Source organism: Gallus gallus, chromosome 1 (genome assembly GCF_016699485.2).
Source record: "Gallus gallus isolate bGalGal1 chromosome 1, bGalGal1.mat.broiler.GRCg7b, whole genome shotgun sequence".
In the NCBI taxonomy this organism is placed as follows: domain Eukaryota; kingdom Metazoa; phylum Chordata; class Aves; order Galliformes; family Phasianidae; genus Gallus; species Gallus gallus.
Genome location: NC_052532.1, coordinates 135,235,323 through 135,255,744, shown reverse-complemented (window position 1 = coordinate 135,255,744; position 20,422 = coordinate 135,235,323). Strand labels below are relative to the sequence as shown.

Sequence of the window (20,422 nt, the reverse complement as noted above, 5' to 3'; positions counted from 1 at the left end):
CTGTAAATAACCACCATTCTCCTGTAGGTCAAGGCAATTGCTTTCCTTTTCTTTGGCTGCAAGCTAAGAGCTGAGCCATCTCTACCTTTAAAGTTTAGTTCTGCCACCATCCACAGCCAGTACTAACAATCCAGTTCACCAACTCAGCTAAAAGCAGCAGAACTACTTGATGGTACTACGATGAAAACCCTACTTGTTCAAGAATAAGGTGACAATATTCACACAACAACAAATAGAAATACATTTGATACAACAATATTTTTTCACTACAATGTCAGATGTCCATAGCCATCCAGAAGTAGAATCTGAAGTAGCATCATGTAACGGCTCTTCTCTTCTGGTAACAGAACTTCTTCTGTTTTTGAACAGGTCTCGGAGGAACCAAGTACATCTCATTCGAAGAGCGGCAGTGGCACAATGATTGCTTTAATTGTAAGAAGTGTTCTCTCTCATTAGTAGGCCGTGGCTTCCTTACAGAAAGGGATGACATCCTCTGCCCTGAATGTGGAAAGGATATCTAACGCTCAAAATAAGAAACAGGAAAGGAAGAATGCTGTGCTTGCAATTTATAGTCTGAAACACACAAAACTAGCTTTGCCCTTCTGTGTTTTGCTATACTATTAACATCACTTCAGCTTCTTATGAATTTCAAACTCTGCAAGTATAGAGGGAAAACAACCTTGGAAACTCTAGTAGCAGGGATGGTGTTTAAGGTTTCTATAGCTAACCAAAACTAATGCAAAACCTGAGCTGTAAAGCCATTTGGGTGTTACTGACATAATACACTTTTTTTCTCCACTAAATATTCCAGTTGAAGCATTTGATTTAAGTTATAAGCAAGTGATACAGTTCAAGGATTACAGTGGCCACAGGCAATAAATTCATAGATGGATATTCAGGGTGAAGCCCCTAGCCTATTGAAATCAGTGGCAAACAGCATTCAATTTCAATAAGGCTGTGGTCTCACCTCAGTGTTCTTGAGCTATGTGACTAGTTTGTGCTGTCAAGTATGTAGAAAGACTACAGACGTAGAGGGTGTTTTTTAAAGTGCAAGGACTTGTGCAATGTCAAAGAGATAATGATAAAACAGTTGAAGTGGGAGTGCTTCATAACAGATACACATTTTATTGCATGACTAGCTGATCATTGTGTGAAGTACAGTTCTGATTGACAGCGTCAGTATTACATTTAGTCAACATTACACCGCACATTGTATTTTTAAAAATAAAAGTCATTTAAAACAAAACTGTTATTGTGGTTTAACTGCATTTACATACTGGATATTTACAAATAGAATGCTTTCACAGTCTTACAAAACACAATTTAAGAGCCATACAAACACAAACCTTTTTTGCACACCCAACTTGCTAGGAAATTGTGGCACTAAACAATCCTCGCACAGGCCTTGCTGATACATCAGTCTTCTACTAACTGCAGTCACTGGGAGAGTTATTAGCAAAACTAAACTATGTAAAAATACTGATTTGATTGCAGCTGATTAAAGCATGTTCGTAGGCTTTAAACTCAAAACTGAATACTCTTCTCAGCAACCAAGGTTAAAACAATTAAAACAACACTTATCTTCATGAAACTTACAATTTAATTTCTACATTAGGGTTTGCTTTTATTATTGCATTGCAATATGTAGCATCCTTTGCTATAGCATCATTTCTGCTATATATCTGCTACAAAGGCAATAAAATTAAGAAAAAATAAGCCATTGGATGATAACCATCTTCCCACAGCACACTTCAAGGAACACGGCCATGTTATGCAAAGCACAAACCCAGTATACCTTTTGCATGGAATTTATATCACAGAAGAGGAGGAAAGTAATGCCACTCTTCCAACAGGAATCTTTCTTTCCTATGAGGGTGGTGAGGCACTGAATAGATTGCCCAGAGAAACTTTGCTTGAGGTGGAGGTGTTCAAGGCCAGGCTGGACGGGGCCACAGGTACCCTGATCTAGTGGAAGATGTCCCTGTCCATGGCAGGGGGTTGAAACTGTATGGTCTTTAAGGGTCCTTCCAACCCAAACCATTCTGTGATTCTACGATCTTCAGATGTGGAAAGCAGAATTAGGCCTGTACTTACTCTGTATCTAACTGTGCAAGGTAAGTTTGCTTCTAATTCTTGCTGCCACTCTTGAATTTAATGTTTTTTTCTTTTTCTTAGTACCAAGCATCAAGCAGTCACAGGCCATTCCACTCTCAATATTTCAACAAGATAAAAAGGTGTTTTGGATCAGATTTAATTTACTGTATAGTTTGAAGAACTTTGCTATCTGACAGTTTTGAAGTGCATATCCTGCCAATCCAATCTCACTAAATAATGACTAAAATCTGTCCTACTGTCACTTAATTCTACAATTAAGGTTGCAGTAAAGAAAAGCCAAAACAATCCTTTTTATATCCATACCTTCCAAAGTATGAGACCACCTACCTCAATTACTCTCCTCTGGGGTCCTGGCAATCCCCAGCACACTGCAGCTCTGCTCTAGTACTTTGCTAAGAGAAGGACTGCTATTATCCAGGGGAGCAGTGTAGGACAGTAAGAAAAGCATGGTTTGCACCTTGCCCCCCAAACATTACTAAAGAAAATAGAATGGTCCTGGCTTTAAGGAAAGGTAGGTGAAACATGGCAAAGTTGGGAAGCATTTTAGCTTTAAAGATGACTATGACCATGCACTAGCATCAGGATACCATTCCAGTACAGTTCTGCAAATGACTCCTTAACACACACACACTCTTCTACCAACTGGAACTATGACAATATATAATCTAGATTCTAAATAAGAGGAAGCCACCCACAAAACAGAACTCCTCTCAAGTTACCCTAATGCAAGGATCAGCACTTCACATGATACTAACTGCTGCTACAACTCCAACAAAGCTACTGAGCCCTCTACAACGTAAGCTTCAAATTCTAGTCACTTGAAGTCCACTGAAGTATAATTGTAGAAAATGAAGTGGCCTAGTTGCTTCATAAAAACAAATGAGAACTGCTTAGTTTGCTTTTAATTGAATTTATTTAAATAGGATAAGGCTACTTAAAAGACAACTCTTTACATACAAAATGTACATTACATTAAAGTTTGCTGTACTCAAGTACAAAAAATGCACAAGTGTTTAGTAAAAGGGAAACAGCACACAATTTCAAAACACACACATTCTTACCATTTTACAGCATTCAAGAAGTGCCTTTTATGTCGTAACAGTGAATGGAGAACTGTCAGTACTGAATTACGCTACAGTTTTTGGTTTTAACACTAACCAATCTAAAAAAATGTAAACAAGTTCTCAGATCACTACTGACAGCTTCTTTTAGTGAGTTAAGTGGATACAGAAGTGGGTACTAAGTCTGGAAGCATTATTGTTATTTATCGTCCATACCTAAAATGGATCTAGATGGGCTTCACCCTGAGCCACAGAGATTTAATTAAAAAGTTGCCATCAACTTGATTCCTGCCTTATAAGAGCACTCCCAATTGATCCAGATGAAACTTCAAGTTTCACAGAAAACCATCATCCACCTTAAACAATCACAGGAAGAAAAAGGAATAAAAGAATTAGGGAGAAAAATGTGCGCCTACATACACTAATGCTCTCAAGGTACTTCTTTGTCTTCCTGACCTTATCCCTCTCCGACTGTTAGAAAGTTGAAAAAGCACTGGCATGCATTCCATAAACTTTCCCCATATTTTATCAGCACGACTGTAACCAGGAAAACAAGCAAATTTGCTATATTGGCACATTTTTACACTTTCATGTGTGTAAAACGTGCCTTTGTGTATAAGATAACACGGCACTAATCCATTCACTACTTCCTCTCAAAGATTCCTATCAGACAGTTGAACATCATACTACCATCTGTGCATTTATTTCATAAGTCAGTAAGAGAAACTTCAATTTGAAGTAATGCTGTTAAATAGTTCATCTCTTATTACCAACCTAACTTGCACTGTGAATTCTACACTCATATTCTATGCAACAGAAAGGAAACAGAAAGTTGTCTCAAACTATCTTATTAGTAGAACCAGTCAGTTTTCTCATCTAAATTAATTATTTTTCTTTTGTAATCAAGAACACTCATGGGATCCCTTTGAATCTCATTAACTACTTTAACTACTTACCCAGAACTGGAACAAAAAGCGAATCTTACTGAAAACAAAAATGAAACAAGAAATAGTATTTATGTATGTGATCTGTAGGGATGTGCAGGAGATGAACTATAATAATCTTGAAAAACAAAAGCGGAGGGTTTAGTATATCGTAATATTACCTTCTTTTAAAGAGAAAATAAATTACTTGGTTTAAAATAATAGACGCTCTTAAGGTGACTGGTGATAATGACTTCAGATTTACAACAGGGAACTTTTAAATTTGTTAAAACTTCACAGCAATCTGAATCCCTGCATGGTTTAAAAAGAAGTGTACCTAAATTGCTCAAATATGACTTATCTGTTTGAAAATACGGAAGTAACATTTATGTTTTGAGCACCAATAGCTGCTTCATGGCCATGTAACATGCTGGATTTTCTTTTTTGCTTCTGTAGGCTTTAGGTCATTCTGCAAAAGAAGAAAATACACAAGTATTCTTAGACGTATCGCACTAATGTTAGTAATTAACCTGCAACGTTCAAAATTAGCACTAATTATTTACGTACTCAGATATATGCTACTTCAGCAGCTTTCTACTGCCATCTTGTGGAGAAAGTTAATATCACAGTTCCTCCAGAGGAGACTAAAATAAAACTAATGAATTTAACTACACGCAAATCATGTACGCCTTCTGCTTTTCCTTAATCCTTGAATTAATTATGCAAAAATACCTCGTTTGGAAAATTATGCATCTTAGTAAAAGGTACAAATTAGAGCTTCAAAACATACATCTGAAGTTATTTCAAATTACCATCTTAAAACACATTAGAAAATATGATTTTATAAAAGGGGAAAAAAAACAGAACTAGAAAACGAATTTGCTTCCGTCAAATAGTAAACATCAGGAAAAGAAGTATGTTTTCCTTTGTAACAATCTGCCTAAGAGCATGAAGTAATTGCCAGAGCCTGAAATGAATTCATCTTTCAAGAGTTCCTCCTCTACTTCAAGAAACCAGAAGACATTAACTCCAAAGTAGAAAAACTGGAGATTTAAGTGGTGAAACAAACAGCCTTCACCATTTAAAAGAAGAAAAAAGTCAGAAATTATACTTTCAATAGGTCTAAAAAGAAGAGTAAAGAGTGGTTTATTCAGAACATCCTGAAATACACTAGTTTTGGCATGATCCAGAGATCTCTCCTCTCCTTAAGAGTTTACAGCTATAATGAGTCTCAAACCCTGAGAGGTTGTAGATAATCAGACCCCAAAAATCAGAAGGGTATCTCCAGGCTTTTCTGCATGAAAACTTCAGTTTTTCTTTGCAGAATAAATAACAATTAAAAAGAAAAATCACTTCATTGAGAAGCAATCTTCATTATGCTAAAAATATGGCACCTTTTGCACTCTGCAACCATTGGCCAAACATTTTGATTCCTCTCGCCTGCATTACTTCCTATTTAATATCACATTCTACAGTAAAATAATATCAATTTGACACATTTGCCTACCTTCTAACAACTTTGAATCACAAGGCAAGACCAAGGCATGTAACAGAACTTTACAGTACTACCTTGGACAACAAGCTGTGGCTAAGAAAGTTACGTGTCAGAGTTGGTGATGTGGGTAGTAGGAAACAAACCTCTCCAGCATAAAGCGGATTCAGGGCCACAGTCATGAGTCTTGTAAAAGGTGTTAAAGCTGTCTTTCAGAATAGAATCATAGAATCACCAAGGTTGGAAAAGACCTCCAAGATCATCCAATCCACTACTGTCCACCTATCATCAATAGTTCCCACTGTATCATGTCCCTTAGCACAACATCTAAACATTTCTTGAACATCTCCAGGGATGGTGACTCCACCCTGGGCAGCTCATTCCAGTGCCTGATCACTTTCTTGGAGAATAAGTATTTCCTAATGTTCAACCTGAATCTCCACTGGCACAACTTGAGGCCACTCCTTCTAGTCCTATCACTGGTTACATAGGAGAAGAGGACGACTCCCACCTCACAACATCCCTTCAGGTTGTTGTAGAGAGCAACAAGGTCTCCCTTGAGCCCCCTCTTCTCTAGACTGAACAACCCCAGTTCCCTCAGCTGCTCCTCATAAGGTCTGTGCTCCAGAACCCTCACAGCTTCACTGCCCTTCTCTGGACACACTCCAGGGTCTTAATTCTTTCTTGTACTGAGGGGCCCAAAACTAAACACAGTACTGAAGGTGCATCCTCATCAGGGCTGAGTACAGAGGGATCATCACTTCCCTGTTCCTGCTGGCAACAGTAATTCTGACACAAGCCAGGATGCCTTTGGCCTTCCTAGCCACACTACTGGTTCATGTTCAGCTGAGCACTGACCAATATCCTGAGGTCCATTTCCAATACACAGTCGTCCAGCCACTATGCCCCAAGCCTGCAGCATTGCCTGGGGTTTTTGCAGCCAAAGCACAGGAGATAGCAGTGTGTTTATGCACTCATTTTTAACAGAAGTCTGATGGAACCTATCAAATCATGCAGCAAATACATTTCTTGCATTCCTTCACATAAGAATTTGAACAGATGAACAGAAACCTTTGTACAAGGCAATACAGAGGAAACAGTTGATGTAACTGCACACTGTATGTCTAAAGCTCTCCCTGCAGTTCAATTGAGATCAGATATCTATTTTCTCCCTTGAAGCTTGAACTTATTCCAAGTATTCCTTCTTACAGCAGAAATATGAAAAATCCCTTGCATTAATTTGTTTGCATCATGAAGTGATACAACACAAATAGAAGACTCATGCGGCACATCTCAAAGAGGCGCTGGCCCAGTATTTCGCTCTGCTCCTTGCTCACCAACAGGCTCTTAGACTGATAACAGTTACAACAAAATAGAAGACTACTGCTGCATCTTCCTCCTCAACTTACAGCCACGTTCAGCGCCAATCCTTACATTTTCAAAAGTATGCCCTTCTGAAGTCACATACTCTGCCTCAGTTCTTCTCTCATCTCTTCAGCTTATTAGCTTCATTCTGCTCCGCCCATTGCACAGACCTCTCCTCTACTTCAAATTTCTTTGCAGCTAACTCTGACATGCAGAATCAAGGTAACTTTTACCTTTATGATTAACAGCTCTGACTCTTACTCCAGAACAGCAGCCTTCCCTTCAAGATCTCTTATAGGAGACCAGGTACCCGATTAAGATCACCAAGGCTCAAAATGAGCACTCATCTTTTGACTTCTCACTCAACTAAGATGATTTGTTGTTCTCAATCTAGGCAACTCTCCAGATTTTCTCATCTAATTCCTGCCTCCCTCTTGCCAATTCCTACGTGAGATTTAAAACAGATGGCCTTCTTCCTTTAAGGATACATTCTACAGCTCACAGCATCTCACTTCAGTTCCTGCAACATCTCCTACCTCACTTTGACAAATTAAAGCTTGTCCTACTCAGTCATTCAAGTGTGATTTTTACAAATGTTATCATTACACTTTTTTCTTCCCAACTACAAAAACCAGACCAGGGTGTCCATGCTGTTCTGCAATACTTACAATATGGTTATTTTGTTTGCTCTGTTTGACTCTGCCATCAGCAATACCTTACATATTACCTATTCATTTTACAAAGACATGCACGCTTTCTACAGAGCTGTCTCTTATACAGAAGCTTCCCATAAACAAGAACTTCATTTCCTTTTCCTTCCATCTCTCCCAAACCAGCTACTACTTTGCCCGTTTGTAAATATTCTCTTATTACATAAAATAACCCTGGAAGCTTTTGCAAGGGGCTACCTTTGGCTCCTTCAAGTTTTGATAAACTGATAAACAAGACATTGACCATACGTACCGGCAAATCAGATTCATCTTTCGGAACAGATCTCTTTAACTTCACAACAGTAGTTCCTGCTACTGGAGATAAAGGGTGTGTCTTCAGATTAACCAATACACTGCTATTAGTCTTTGAAATATTGTTCTGCTTTGCCTCATTATTCCTCACTTCCAGCTTAGCGTCCTCTGATAAACTGGAGGCTGAAATGTATGTCGAGGCATTTGAAGGAGCTGATAATCTCCTCACAGTATTAGTGATGCTTCCAGCTGGGGGAGGTTTTAGGCGATCAGTAGCTCCATTCTCTGTCTTCTTCACCTTTATGCTTGTGCTTGTTGAACTGCCATCAAAAACAATTAATGGCCGTTTCCTTAATCCTTCCACCGCTGTAACGCTGAAAATGCAAATTGTAGAACTATCAGAAACACAAGTCAGATAGTTCAAAAATAGCAGACTCAAGACAAGAGCAGTAAAAATGAAAGCATCTTGCCTAAAGTAATAGTGCATCCCAAAATAGTGATCTTAAACTCTTAGCTGCTCCAAATTCAAGGCTGGATGGAGCCCTGGGCAGCCTGGTCTGGAATTAAATGTGGATGCTAGCAGCCCTGCCCGTGGTGGGGGCTGATCATCCTTGAGGTCCCTTCCAACCCAAGCCACTCTATGATTCTGTGAAATTCTAGCGATAGGAATTGCTTCTAAAATAGAAAGGAGTGGTGAGGGGGGAGGATAGAACACAAAGGAGGTCAAAGAGGGTTGTGTGAGGAATTTCCTAGGTAGACAACTACAGTAGTATATTCTAAGAGTGCATTCCTATACCTCTGTAGCTACTCCGAATAACAAGAGATAATATGCGTTAAGTAATACCTCAGAAGGTATTTGAGAAAGTGTGAGCCCCCTTTCAAGAATAGGATCTAATAGTCTGATACTTATAAATCTTCCAGATTCCTCAATTGTTCATTTTTTATTGTCTGTCTTAAGACCGTGATATCAAACAACTATGAGATAAGGAACAAAATCATTAAGAAATAAAAGCATACATCTTTTTCAAATTAAGTGTTGAACAGGATCCCTAAGCTTATTTAATGCCTTTTGAATAATATGCTTTTAAGTCTACGTCTAGTCAGAGCTGCCCAATTTAGTAAAAGCTAATTTAAGGAAAAGAAATACTGTCAAAATAACATCAAAACAGTAGTTAATATCAGCAAACATCCTGACTGGCAAAAAAGAAAAACCAACAATCCACAATTCTATCATACATACTCTACATAAATTTAGAGATTTAAAAATGCATTGCTTTAGAACAGCAAAGAAACTGTGCATATCTAACAAATTAAAAAAAAATAAACCAACACTATTAAGTTATAATATTTCTATGCAGAAACTTCAGTTTTCAGTATGCACTTAGTGTTCAGTCATCTCACATTAAACAAAAGAATAAAACTTGAACTACAGCATTTTCAGCAATGGAACACATTCATCAGTTTGTACCTTTGGCAGTATCAACATTAGGTATCAATAGACTTTAAAGGAAGCCACAAGAAGAGACTTTACTTGTTTGACTTGAAACATTGGATCGGTACCTACAGATCAATCTCACATCAAAATAAGAAATTACACATCTCTTGTACAATTTCTACCATGACCAGCAGTTTCTTAAAAAAAAAAGAAAGGAGTAACAGTTCAGGGTCTCAAAGCCCAAATCTTCAGATTTGCTTCTACATTACTACATCTTCACAACAATACACATCACACAATCCTCGTCTTGTTCCATTCATCAGGTTCCCAGAACTGAGACAAAGAGAGACCTTAATTTTGTTTGGAACATTTATCAAGAGATCAGACAACGCTTCACTAAATGTGCTATCCATGCTAAATGTGGTTTCTAGGAGAGCTTCTAAAGAACGTGATTAGCTTCTAAGGCCAGCAGCATTAACTACCCATGGATAAGGTTTCACTGAAACAGCAGTAGTAGTTAACTCATCTGTTAAATTAAGGAGTATGATTTCACTCGAGAAGCTTAAAAAGCTGATGCATACTTCAAAAATGAAACATGGTACTTTTTGCTCACTTTGGCTGTGTCCAAAAATTTGCTACAAACTATGTGAAATAAGGAATGTTATACCTTTTTCAGTCACCTTTCTTAACTTAAAAGCATCTCCCCTACTGAGTTGGGTTTTTTTGTCTTTTTTTGTTATTTAAGCTTGAAGACTATTAAGTGAGGAACTAACTGCAATTCTAGCAGGATTGTTATTGTTTCTAAACTGAATGTTAAAGTGGTAGAATTTGTGCAGATAGCCACATGCTGCAATACCAATAATGCTCCCAAAGGAACACTTCGGACAAATTCCAAAACAAAACTGGACACTGTACTATCAAGAACTGTCACATGTAATTTGGAGATATATGGCTCATGGAAAAGACAAAGAGCCTCAGGTGTGACATTCATTCCTTTACATGAAGTACAGGAAGCTTAAAAGCCTCAGAGCAGGATTCATACCAGCCAGCACTCTTCAGAGGAAGGATACTGAATTTAGCTAACAGCTGAAAAGGATCATTTGAGATCCTGTCCTCTTCTGCAAGACGTTCTGTGAAACCTCAATTTTAATGCATGTCTGCATTCTGGAGAAGTGCTCTACACGCTCTACAAGCCAGGTTGAACGGTGAGCATGCTCTAAACCTGCTGTTTATTACCTAGCGCATGTTAAAGAACACCAGCTTCAATACAGGTAGCAAAAAATCGTCTGCATGAGCAATCTGAGCTTCTGCTCTTTCACGTGATTACTCAGATCACTCACATAATCAAGATGGCCTCTGGAGCAACTCCTGCCTGTGAAGACAATTTATTAAAAAATGCCTCTATTATTGTCTAGCCCAGTCCGGTACTTAAGATAGTACCCTAAAATCAGGGAGAAGCGTAGGTTTAACTCTCAACTCCTAAGTTAATCCCATGTATTATCCTAAGTTAATAGAACATGCAGGTGATCACCTCTTCCACTGATGTTTTTAGAACTGGTCCTAAGTGCCATGTTATACACTGAACTCAGTATTTTCAGTTCATTAGCAGTTCTCAGAGGATGCCAAAGAGGCCTGTTAAACTATTAAGGAGGAATAATGAGCCAAAGACCTGAGCATGTATGGAGACAGGGCTCCCACAGACTGAGAGTTTGCGGGTAAGATTCTTCAGATTCCACTGTGCTTCAGAAACGACATCTACATCATGAGATTGAGACCATCCTCTTCCTTCCAGCAATCAAGATGTCCATACAGGTGTTTCTGCAAAATTAACTGTCCCTGAATACTCAAAAGCATTCTGAAATGTTTTAAGTTGGAGAGAATGCCTTCATTCTTATGACTGTCTGCACGTTCAGCATTGAGAAATAAGATGTATAAACTGTGATCTCAGATATTTGATTCTATTATTGAAGTATAACATGATACTGCAGCTCAGCTGATAAACAGAAAATCATTTAGGAAGTGTCATCACCATCAGTATAACTAAATTCAACACAGTATTAAGTTTCAGTTAAAATTATTAATGTTCTGGCCTCCCATCTACCACAACTAGAGATATGCAAACATACACACTGAACTCTGCTGATCAAATCCCCAAGCCCCACATTAATCCTAGCACACTATGAAGAGCAGTACTTTCCACAGAAGAATGCAACAGAAAGCTCTTGTTATTTAGTCAGCTTATCTGAGTTTCAAACTGAGCTAACAACACATTTACTTAGTATCTTTGACTTGCACTTAACTTACATCCTCAGAGTATCTAGGTGTTTTGTTTTGTATTTAAAAACAAGAATGCCAAGGTCTACTCAGCACATCATATCAATTCTCCTTAACCTATGAACATAACTATGAGAAAAAGCCTTTCTTACGTCTTGTAGCATCCAAAAAGATGACTGGATTTCCTTGATTCTTGCCATGTATACAGCAGAAGTGAAGCTTTTTCCGTGCAGCTTTTATTTACCCTAAGTGCTGAAATTCTATTATCTGCTTCCTGTTCTCTGAAGTTAGTAATGGTAGCAGTAAAATCTGCTCAACTATCCTGGGTGGTGCTTTGCCAATATATTTTCAAGAAAGAAAGACACAATACAAGCAGAAGTAGCAACTGCCAGAAAATCTTAATGTCTAACATCAAAGCAAAAGATTAAGCTTGGAAATCTAGATGTTAAATACTAATGGCCATAAGTAAAGAAAAGCAGACCAGTAGATTAAACACTGCTACTTTCACAGATTATTTACCCAGAAAATAGTGAATTAGTTTTAGTGTACTGAAATAACAGTTCCTAAACTTACTCTACATAAGACACGAGGAAGAGGCCATTGCTCCCATCTAAAAATAAGCACGGCCTCCTTCCCTCAAAAACATCCAGGCTGCTATCTTTACTGCTTTGATAAAAAAAATTCTTTTCCACCTATTTTAGCACACCAATGGTGTCTTGTTATTTGAGACGTCGCTTCATGCTTTTATCTTCAAATCACACACAGACCAAGCTACAGACAGACCTTTCATGCATTTGGGGGAAGTAAAAGAAGAAAAAAAGCTTAAGACAATTTAGTATCCTAACCACTGCTTTAAATTCATATATTTATATATATATATATATATATATATATATATGTATATATTCACTTGCCAGAATTTGTCTAGCTCTTCCTTGTTAGAAGCCTCAGTAAGGATAAAGCAGACTCATGAATTTACCAAGCTGTAATACTACAAAAACACATTAAGAGAATTTATGTCCACCTTTCCTTTAGCATTTGTTGGTAGAATTAAATCAAACTCCCACCCTTACATATCACATCAAAGTTAAAGTCCTGGACAGGCAGAAGGCTGAGGGGAAACTTCTGAGAAGATTTTGCTTTCTGATCAGACATAAACAGTGGTTTTAAACGTAAGGCAGAAAGGTTCTTACAGGAAGATGTTCATTATGAACTGGACACACAAAATTGCTGCAGTACACTCTCCTGACTCAGCAGACCAACTCTGTTCAGCCAGCAGTCATAGTTAAATATGCTTCTGGTATATTTGTCTTAAACACCATGAACATGATTCACCTTAAAAGGTGAAAGAAATAATATATTTTTTTCTTTATTTTTCTTTTCCTTAGAAAGTATTTTGAAATGTACCCATAAAAAGCAACTAGATACCATAAATGTTAACTAGATACCATAAATAACATTTAGATGACAGAAAAAAAAAAGAAAGAAAGGATTCTTTCCCTTTTCCCCAGTATCACAATAGCAGAATCTAACATTTCTGACAAAGAAGATCTAAGAGCATTCTCTATAAACTGTAACAACATTCAAAACCTGTACAAATTGTAATAATCAGACCAGCAAAGAACAAACTAAATGCATTTTTTTCAAATTCTCCAACTTATCCCACTGAATGTTAAATTACCTTTTATTCTCACTTTTTGGCTCATTTTGCTTTCTTTTCTTTTCCATCATTTTCCCCCATCTACTTTTTGGTAAGTCACGCTGAGGCAAGGGAATGGCATGTTGAATATAGAGATCTGTGAGCCCATCTTTGTCCATCTTCACATCATTTTTGACCAATATATTTTTCTGTGGGAAACAGGAAAAAAAAAAAAAAAACCTGTTATTATGACAAATTCAAAGCACTAGCAATTTAATGGCAAAATGTCACCATTCAAAAGTCATTCTGAAGTAGAGTTTCAGACCAACAGATTGAGGTCTAGAGGTGAGAGGGCTCCAGGGAGGAACTACGTGGGAGGCCATGAAGTGCCCTGTGCCAATGATAGCAATATCCAGACAACTCTGAAAATGATGAAAACAACCCACTGCACACCAAAGCTTCAGACAACCAGGAAAGAACACAGCACCTCTGCTCAAATACCTCTAAGAAAGAGAAGCAGCCATTAGGGACCGAGGGCACAAAAGGAGACAGAGGAGAACACACATGAGGAGTTATGTGAAAAGATGAGCTAACAGCTAACTTTCATAGCTAATCCCCAGGTCCTGCATTTCCCACTGACTCATGGAAAGAACCAGAAGGGTCAAGTGTAATCCACACTGGAAACGAGAAAAGTTGAGATTAGGAAAGAAGTGTTTCCTAAGCCTCTGTCTAATGGCCATTATCTCTTACTCCTTATGCATTTTCCACTGCCATAGTATGGATTTTTTCTATAGGACACAATTTACCTGGAGTATTCCCTGCTCCCATTTTAGCTCTCCACAGGATGGAGCCCACTCAGAGGCATATCTAATCTGCATGCAGTACCTCTTTTTAAGAGTGGTTCTCCAGTCACATTCCCAAGAACTTCAGTTTTTCATGGAGAAACAGAATTCGTTTTCCTCTGTGTGCTTATCTGTCTACTCCTCCACGTTCCCTGTGCCTTCTGCTTCCCTAGACACTGCCACCCAGAGTGAAGAACATTTAAGCAATATCACATGTTACTGATTGAAGTTCTAGTGTACGATGTGTTGTTTTCACCACTGTCAGACAAACAGGTCCAGCTGTGACCAGCACTGGGCAGTTCAGTATCTTCCCCCACACAGGTCATCCCCACAGACCATCATCATGTAAACGCTACAGTTTTTTCCCCAGTGAATATAGTAATACAAGTTACAGACATAGTGTTAATAAATGAGACTTCTACACACTCTTCAATGTGCCGCCCTGAATCCAACTACAGCACTAGAGCTCTCTTTAATATTTCCAAAAACCAGGCAACTGGAGCATAATGCAACTGAAACTCCCAGACGTAGAGATCTGCTTCCCCAGTTCCCTATACGTAAGGTGATAAGATAGATTTCTAGTACCTGCCAGTTATAAGAGAACACCAATTTTCTCTCTGCTCATATACAAGGTTGTGAAAACAAGTGTTTAGTACCTTCTGAATTTATTAAGAGTAAAAACACTGACTTTACACAAACTAGGCATCACTAGTAACAGGTCAAACCTCTGCTACCACTGGTTTTAATGTTTTATGACTTCTAATAGGGCCTAAGATCTGTATGCTCCTGTGCATGTAAAGTACATGTTCAAGAACCAGGAGTCAGACTCAATGATCCCGGTGGATCACTTCCAACTCAGGATATTCGATGACTCTAAGAGTACACAAAAATTCAGCAAGCTCATACAAAAGCCTTAGATGACTATTGCTTCACTCACCTCAAACTTGTAGAGCTCCAAATAACATCCACTGAAACGTCATGTAATAGGCTACAGCTCACTTTCAAACTCCAATTTTTCAATCAGGTACACTTAAAAATTAATTTCACTGATTACATAGGATGCATGTACCGATTTTAAGAGAGAGAAAAGCCATCTCTTCACAAGTAATGTTACCATATGCAAGTAGTGCTTCACAAACGTATAAACATGGATTATTATTCTCCAGCAGCTACGGTAGTGTTCAAACACAGCCTTCTGAAAACACATGGATAGCTCACAGGTTGCATACCTTTTTCAAGCAAGTAGTCACCCTAGAGAGCACAATCACCCTTTCCCCCCCTCCCCCCCAATGAATCGTTCTTGTGAAGAGCGATACAGAAACTGGAAAGCAGAGAGAAACTGCGAGAAACTTCCAGTAGGAGCTTGGATAAAGAGTCTACCTGCAGGATACAACAGATAAATAAACAGGACAGACACAACAACTCGCAGGGCCGGAGGCCTCCCTCCCCCAAGAAAGGGTCAGGGCTACCTCCCACCACCCCACCCCGCATTCGGGCGATACTCAGGCACACCTGCTCCAGCGTAAGCAGCAGGAACTCCTCCGAGAGCAGTTCCGGGTGCAGCAGCAGCTCCGAATCCGAACGCGCCGACACACGCTCCTCCTTGCCACCACCCACCCGACCCCTTCCCTGCGCTGCCATCTTCTTCCCCTGACGGCTCACTTCCGGTCTCCCACAAGGCTGCCGGGCGCGGGGGGGCGGGTCTAACGGCGGAAGTGACGCGGTGCGTGTGACGTAACCCCACCCAATGAGCTCTGCAAGTAGGCTGGGAGTAACTGGGTTATGCTTGGGTTTCCTCCTCAGCATACAAAAGTAGAAAAATATTTGTGCTGCTGCATCGAGGGGCTTTGCTATAGAATTAAATTAAAACTAAATCTTGTCCATAGAAGCACTAACTGCAGTTAATGTTAGTGGATCTGCAATAGCAAAAGTTCATTTGTAATTTTGAAGTAATATAACCAGCTGTTAACATGAGGTAATAAACTGATCATCCATTTAGAAGGAGAAGAATAGGGAATTATGTTCACTAAATTACTTTTGTTGCTGTTATAACACAAAATGTAATTTCAAGTACTTACCAGTACCTTGATGTCCTACACTTGTGGCTTTTCTACCTGTCTGATATCGAGTTGCTTAAATCACAGAATCACAGAATGGTTTGGGTTAGAGGGAACCACAAAGTCCACCCAGCCCCACCCCCTGCTGTGGGCACGGCTGCCCCCCACCAGCTCAGGCTGCCCAGGGCCCCATCCAACCTGGCCTTGAGCTCTTCCAGGGATGGGGCACCACAGCTTCTCTGGGCAGCTGTGCCAATGCCTCACCGCCCTCTGAGTGAAGTGTTAATTCCTGACACCTTATCTAAGTCATCTCTCTTTTAGTTTAAAGCCATTTCACCTTGCCCTATCACTATCAGATGCTGTAAAAAGTCACCCTCTCTCCAGTTAATTAAGAAGCAAAAGCAATGAGTAGTGTTGGAAAAGACCTCTCAGATTGCCCAGTCCAACCAGCAGCCCACCCCCACCATGCCCACTGACCATGTCCCTCAGTGCCACATCCACACAGTTTCTAAACATCTCCAGAGACGGTTACTGCACCACCTCCCTGGGCAGCTGTGCCACTGCCTCACCACTCTTTCTAAGAAATATTTGCTAGTATCCAACCTGAACCTTCCCTGGTCTGACTTAAGGCTGTTACCTCTTGTCCTGTCACCAGTTTAACTAAGTAAGCAAAGTTGTAGCATTTATTGCTCCTTATTCCATGTGCTGTATTCATATATAGCTTCTGGTGACTTCTACGACTTATTTCCTTGCGGTCTCTTTTGTTTCTGTTTTTGTAACCACTGCTTTGTTAGTCTTTGCTTATCTCAGTAGCCTGGAGATAGGGCTCGGTCTGTAGCTGTATAATTTATAATTTAGAACAAACCCAGACCCTGAATGGCATATCCATTTTGCTGTTAGAGGCCCGCAGGCAGAACTCCGTGTAAACCTTGAACTACAACCCGTCTCCCTGTAGTTCCAAGGTGACGCAGGGCCGTGACCCAAACACCACTAGCATGACGCAGGCACACTCAGCCCCGCCCCGATTGGGTGGTGCCCGGACAGGCCCCGCCCCAATTGGGTGGCGCTCATACAAACCCCGCCCACCACGTGACGGGAAGGCGCCCCTCCGTGCATGCCTCGGGTTCACCCCGCGGGAAGCGGTGACGTTGGCGCCGGGCGGGGCCTTGGCAGCACCGGAAGTGGAGCACCGGCCAGGATCGGGCGCTGACAGCGCGGCCTCAGGCCCGGCGCGGCCCTGGCTCCGGCTGCCGGCGCCGCGCTGCGAGGCCTCGGTACGGCAGGCTTGATTCTCGGTGTGGCGGCGCCCGGCGCTCGCAGGTACCGGGGGACGTGGGGTGGGTGGGGGACGCGAGGTTGGGGCCGTGGCCTGCGGGTGTGAGCGAGCAGGGAGCGGGCGGGGGGCGAGGCGCCTGTGGCACGGAAGCGGCCCCGGCAGCCTGGGGGCTGCGGGCTGCGTTAGGCCGTCACGCAGAACATTGCTTCGGCTGCAGGAGCGCGTTTACGTGGGGCAGGCCAGTAGCTACTGGTGGGCGGCTGTGTCGGGAGCGGAGTGCCCAGTAAGGTGCTACCTGGCGGGTGGGGAGGGCGCGCACCTCTCGTAATTAACGGGTACTGGGTCGTCCCTGCGTCCAGGGAAGTCAGGAGTAATGAGCCGGCAGCTTGCTTTGCTGCTGGGAAGTGAACGTTGAGGGGAGGCCTCATGAGTGGATGATTCAGGCTGGATGTGGCTCTGGGCAGCCTGGTCTGGTGGTTGGTGACCCTGCACATAGCAGGGGGGTTGAAACTCGATGATCATTGTGGTCCTTTTCAACCCAGGCCATTCTATGATTCTGTGACATGCTAAAAGGTGAGTAATTATGGTCCGCAGTTCAGCAGAGTTGTCTTCTGATTCCTTATAGAAGTAAGACAAGTTTAGAGTATGGTAAAATTACCTGAACTGATTTGTAAGCAGTATTAATTGCTTCATAAATTGGATTGCTCCTTTGACAGTGCTTGGTTGTGAAAGGAAAAGTATGGTTTGCAGAACTGGAAGTGCTACTTAGCACTTAAAGTCAGTCTACTGGATTGGTCGTGGCAATAATGAACAAAAACTCTTGTGATTTCAGTGATTTTGCTACTTGAGCTTAGCAAGTGCTGCATGGGCCGTGCATTCTAAGTAACTGTGTGGCTGTGCCTTTGGGCAGAGAGGGACCTGATGAAGTTCAGTAGGAGCAAGCATAGGGTCCTGCACTTGGAGAGGAATAACTGCATGCATTAGTACAGGTTAGGGGCTGACCTGCTGAAAAGGAGCTCTACGGAGAAGGACCTGGGTGTCCTAGTGGATAACAGGTTGGCCATGAGCCAGCAGTGTGCCAAGTAGGTGAATGCTGTCTTGGGGTGCATCAAGAAGAGTACAAAAAGAGCACATTGAGGGAGGTTATCCTCCCTCTCTCCTCTTCCCTGGGGAGACCACATCTGGAGTACTGTGTTCAGTTCTGGGCTCCTCAGTTCAAGAAAGATGAGGAACTTTGAGAGTTCAGTGGAGGACCACAAAGATTATTAAGGACTTGGAGCATCTATCTTACGTGGGAAGTCTGAGAGACCTGGGTCTGTTTTGGCTGAAGAGGGAAAGACTGAGAGATCATCTCATCAATGCTTATAAATACCTGAAGTGCAGGATTCAAATGGATGATGCCAGACTCTTTTCACTGGTATGCAGCAACAGGACAAGGAGCAAAAACTGCAATACAGGAAATTCCATACCGACACAAAAAAAAGAACTTGTTTACTGTGAGAGTGGCAGAGCAGTGGAACAGGCTGCCCAGACAGATTGTGGAGTCTCCTTCTCAGGAGATATTCAAGACCTGGATGCTTTCCCATGCAACCCGCTGTAGGGAACCTGCTTTAGCAGCAGGGTTGAACTTGATTCCAAGAGGTCCTTTACAACGTTTATGATTCTATGATTGTGTAATGCTTGCCAGTACATATAGTCTGATATAAAGATTATGTGAGTTACACTAAATAAAACTGACTCTGATATTTAAAAAAAAAAAATCACTTTTTGGTGAGTTGAGTGATGCTTTGCATACTTTATAATAAAGTAGATGGAAAATAATGTATGGCTTTTACTACTGAAGAGTGAAGAATAGGAAATGGGGTAAATGGAATCTTCACATGATGTTTCACTGTAAGTTCTATTAGGTCTGAATTTTGTCAAATAGAAAAAAAGGTTAAAAAAAAAAAAAGTAAAGCAACTTGAGATGTTAACTTGTAGCGTTACAAGCCTTGTGGCTTCTCTAGAAATCCGAGAGCCAAAGCTTATATCTTTTCATGAGCAGGTGATCAGAGAATTGCAGGGGTTGGAAGGAACCTCAACAGATAGAGTCCAACCTCCCTGCTAAAACAAACACTCTACAATAGTTTGCACAGGTAGGTGTCTAGGCAGGTCTTGAGTATCTTGATGGAAAGAGACTCCACAACCACTCTGAGCAGCCTGTTCCAGTGCTCTGTCACCCTTCCCATATAGAAGTTCTTCTGCATGTTTGTATGGAATTTCCTATGTTCAAGTTTTTGGCCATTGCTAAAATAGCTAGTGTTGTGTTGGATCTATTTCAGAATAGATGTATAGTGAAAGTGTAGAATTTGGATAACTTCTGTGGTTGTTGATGTGCTCACACTGGCTCAGGTAATCTGGTTGGAAATAAGAGCACAAATCTGTTGGATCATGGCTGGAGGAGGGCCACAGAAATGGTATGTAGGATGGAACATTTCCCCTACGAGAACAGGCTGAGAGAGCTGTGGCTATACAGCCTGGAGAAGAGAATGCTTCACAGAGAACTGAGTGTGGCCTTCCAGTGTCTAAAGGGGAGCTATAAGAAAGAAGGGGACAGACTCTTTAGCGAGGTCTGTTGTGATAGGGCATGGATAGGACATGTGATAGGACAGGAGAAAAGGTTTCAAACTAAAAGAGGGGAGATTTGGACTGGATATAATGAATTATTTTTTAAAACAATAAGGATGGTGAGGCACTGGCACAGGTTGCCTTGAGAGGTGGTGGATTTCCTGTCTCTAAAGACATCCAAGGTCAAGCTGGATGGGGCTCTGAGCACCCTGATCCAGACGTAGGTGTCCCTGTTTGTTACAGGGCAGCTGCACTAGATGGCCTTTAAAGATCCTATCTAACTCAAACAATTGTATGACCATTAAAGTTAAAACAATACAGCATTTGTACAGGTGAATGTTAAATTTCTTTTACTGGCGTGCATGGAGGTCAAT

At 40.9% G+C, this 20,422-nt stretch overlaps 3 protein-coding genes across 8 annotated transcripts in view; 2 read left to right on the top strand and 1 right to left on the bottom strand.

Moving 5' to 3' along the window:
* Window positions 1–1,246, top strand: part of FHL2 (four and a half LIM domains 2) — a 39,351-nt gene extending 38,105 nt beyond the window's left edge. For all 4 annotated transcript variants that reach the window (XM_004938513.5, XM_004938512.5, XM_046899120.1 and 1 more), the window contains one exon: window positions 370–1,246. In XM_004938513.5, the coding sequence (XP_004938570.1) occupies window positions 370–521 (152 nt within the window). In that variant the 3' untranslated portion in view covers window positions 522–1,246. The remainder of the gene's footprint in view (window positions 1–369) is intronic.
* C2orf49 (C2orf49 homolog) lies at window positions 1,103–15,782 on the bottom strand. Of its 2 annotated transcripts, none has more exons than NM_001397202.1 (4): window positions 15,619–15,782; window positions 13,309–13,475; window positions 7,920–8,292; window positions 1,103–4,568 (listed from the first exon to the last, which is right to left on the bottom strand). In NM_001397202.1, the coding sequence occupies exons 2-4, from the start codon at window positions 13,443–13,445 to the stop codon at window positions 4,512–4,514; spliced, it is 567 nt and encodes a 188-aa protein (NP_001384131.1). In that variant the 5' UTR covers window positions 13,446–13,475; window positions 15,619–15,782; the 3' UTR covers window positions 1,103–4,511. The 2 variants fall into 2 exon arrangements, with proteins under 2 accessions (NP_001384131.1, NP_001025984.2); NM_001030813.2 differs by having other exon boundaries at window positions 15,621–15,782.
* Window positions 15,783–17,321: 1,539 nt separating this feature from the next.
* The window catches only part of TGFBRAP1 (transforming growth factor beta receptor associated protein 1), a 33,707-nt gene continuing 30,606 nt past the window's right edge, over window positions 17,322–20,422 (top strand). The window contains exon 1 of one of the 2 annotated variants that reach the window (XM_040657378.2): window positions 17,322–17,439. The gene's annotated coding sequence lies outside the window, so the exon portion shown is untranslated. Of the gene's footprint in view, window positions 17,486–20,422 lie in introns of both variants that reach the window. The other variant, XM_416922.7, reaches the window with a different exon arrangement.

Coding starts and splice junctions, on each gene's coding strand:
- C2orf49 (NM_001030813.2), bottom strand. CDS start 15,749: ATGGCAGCGCAGGGAAGGGGTCGGGTGGGTGGTGGCAAGGAGGAGCGT. Junction 13,476..15,620: donor TGCTGCTTACGCTGGAGCAG/GTGTGCCTGAGT, acceptor TGTTTCCCACAG/AAAAATATATTGGTCAAAAA. Junction 8,293..13,308: donor CCAAAAAGTGAGAATAAAAG/GTAATTTAACAT, acceptor TTGCATTTTCAG/CGTTACAGCGGTGGAAGGAT.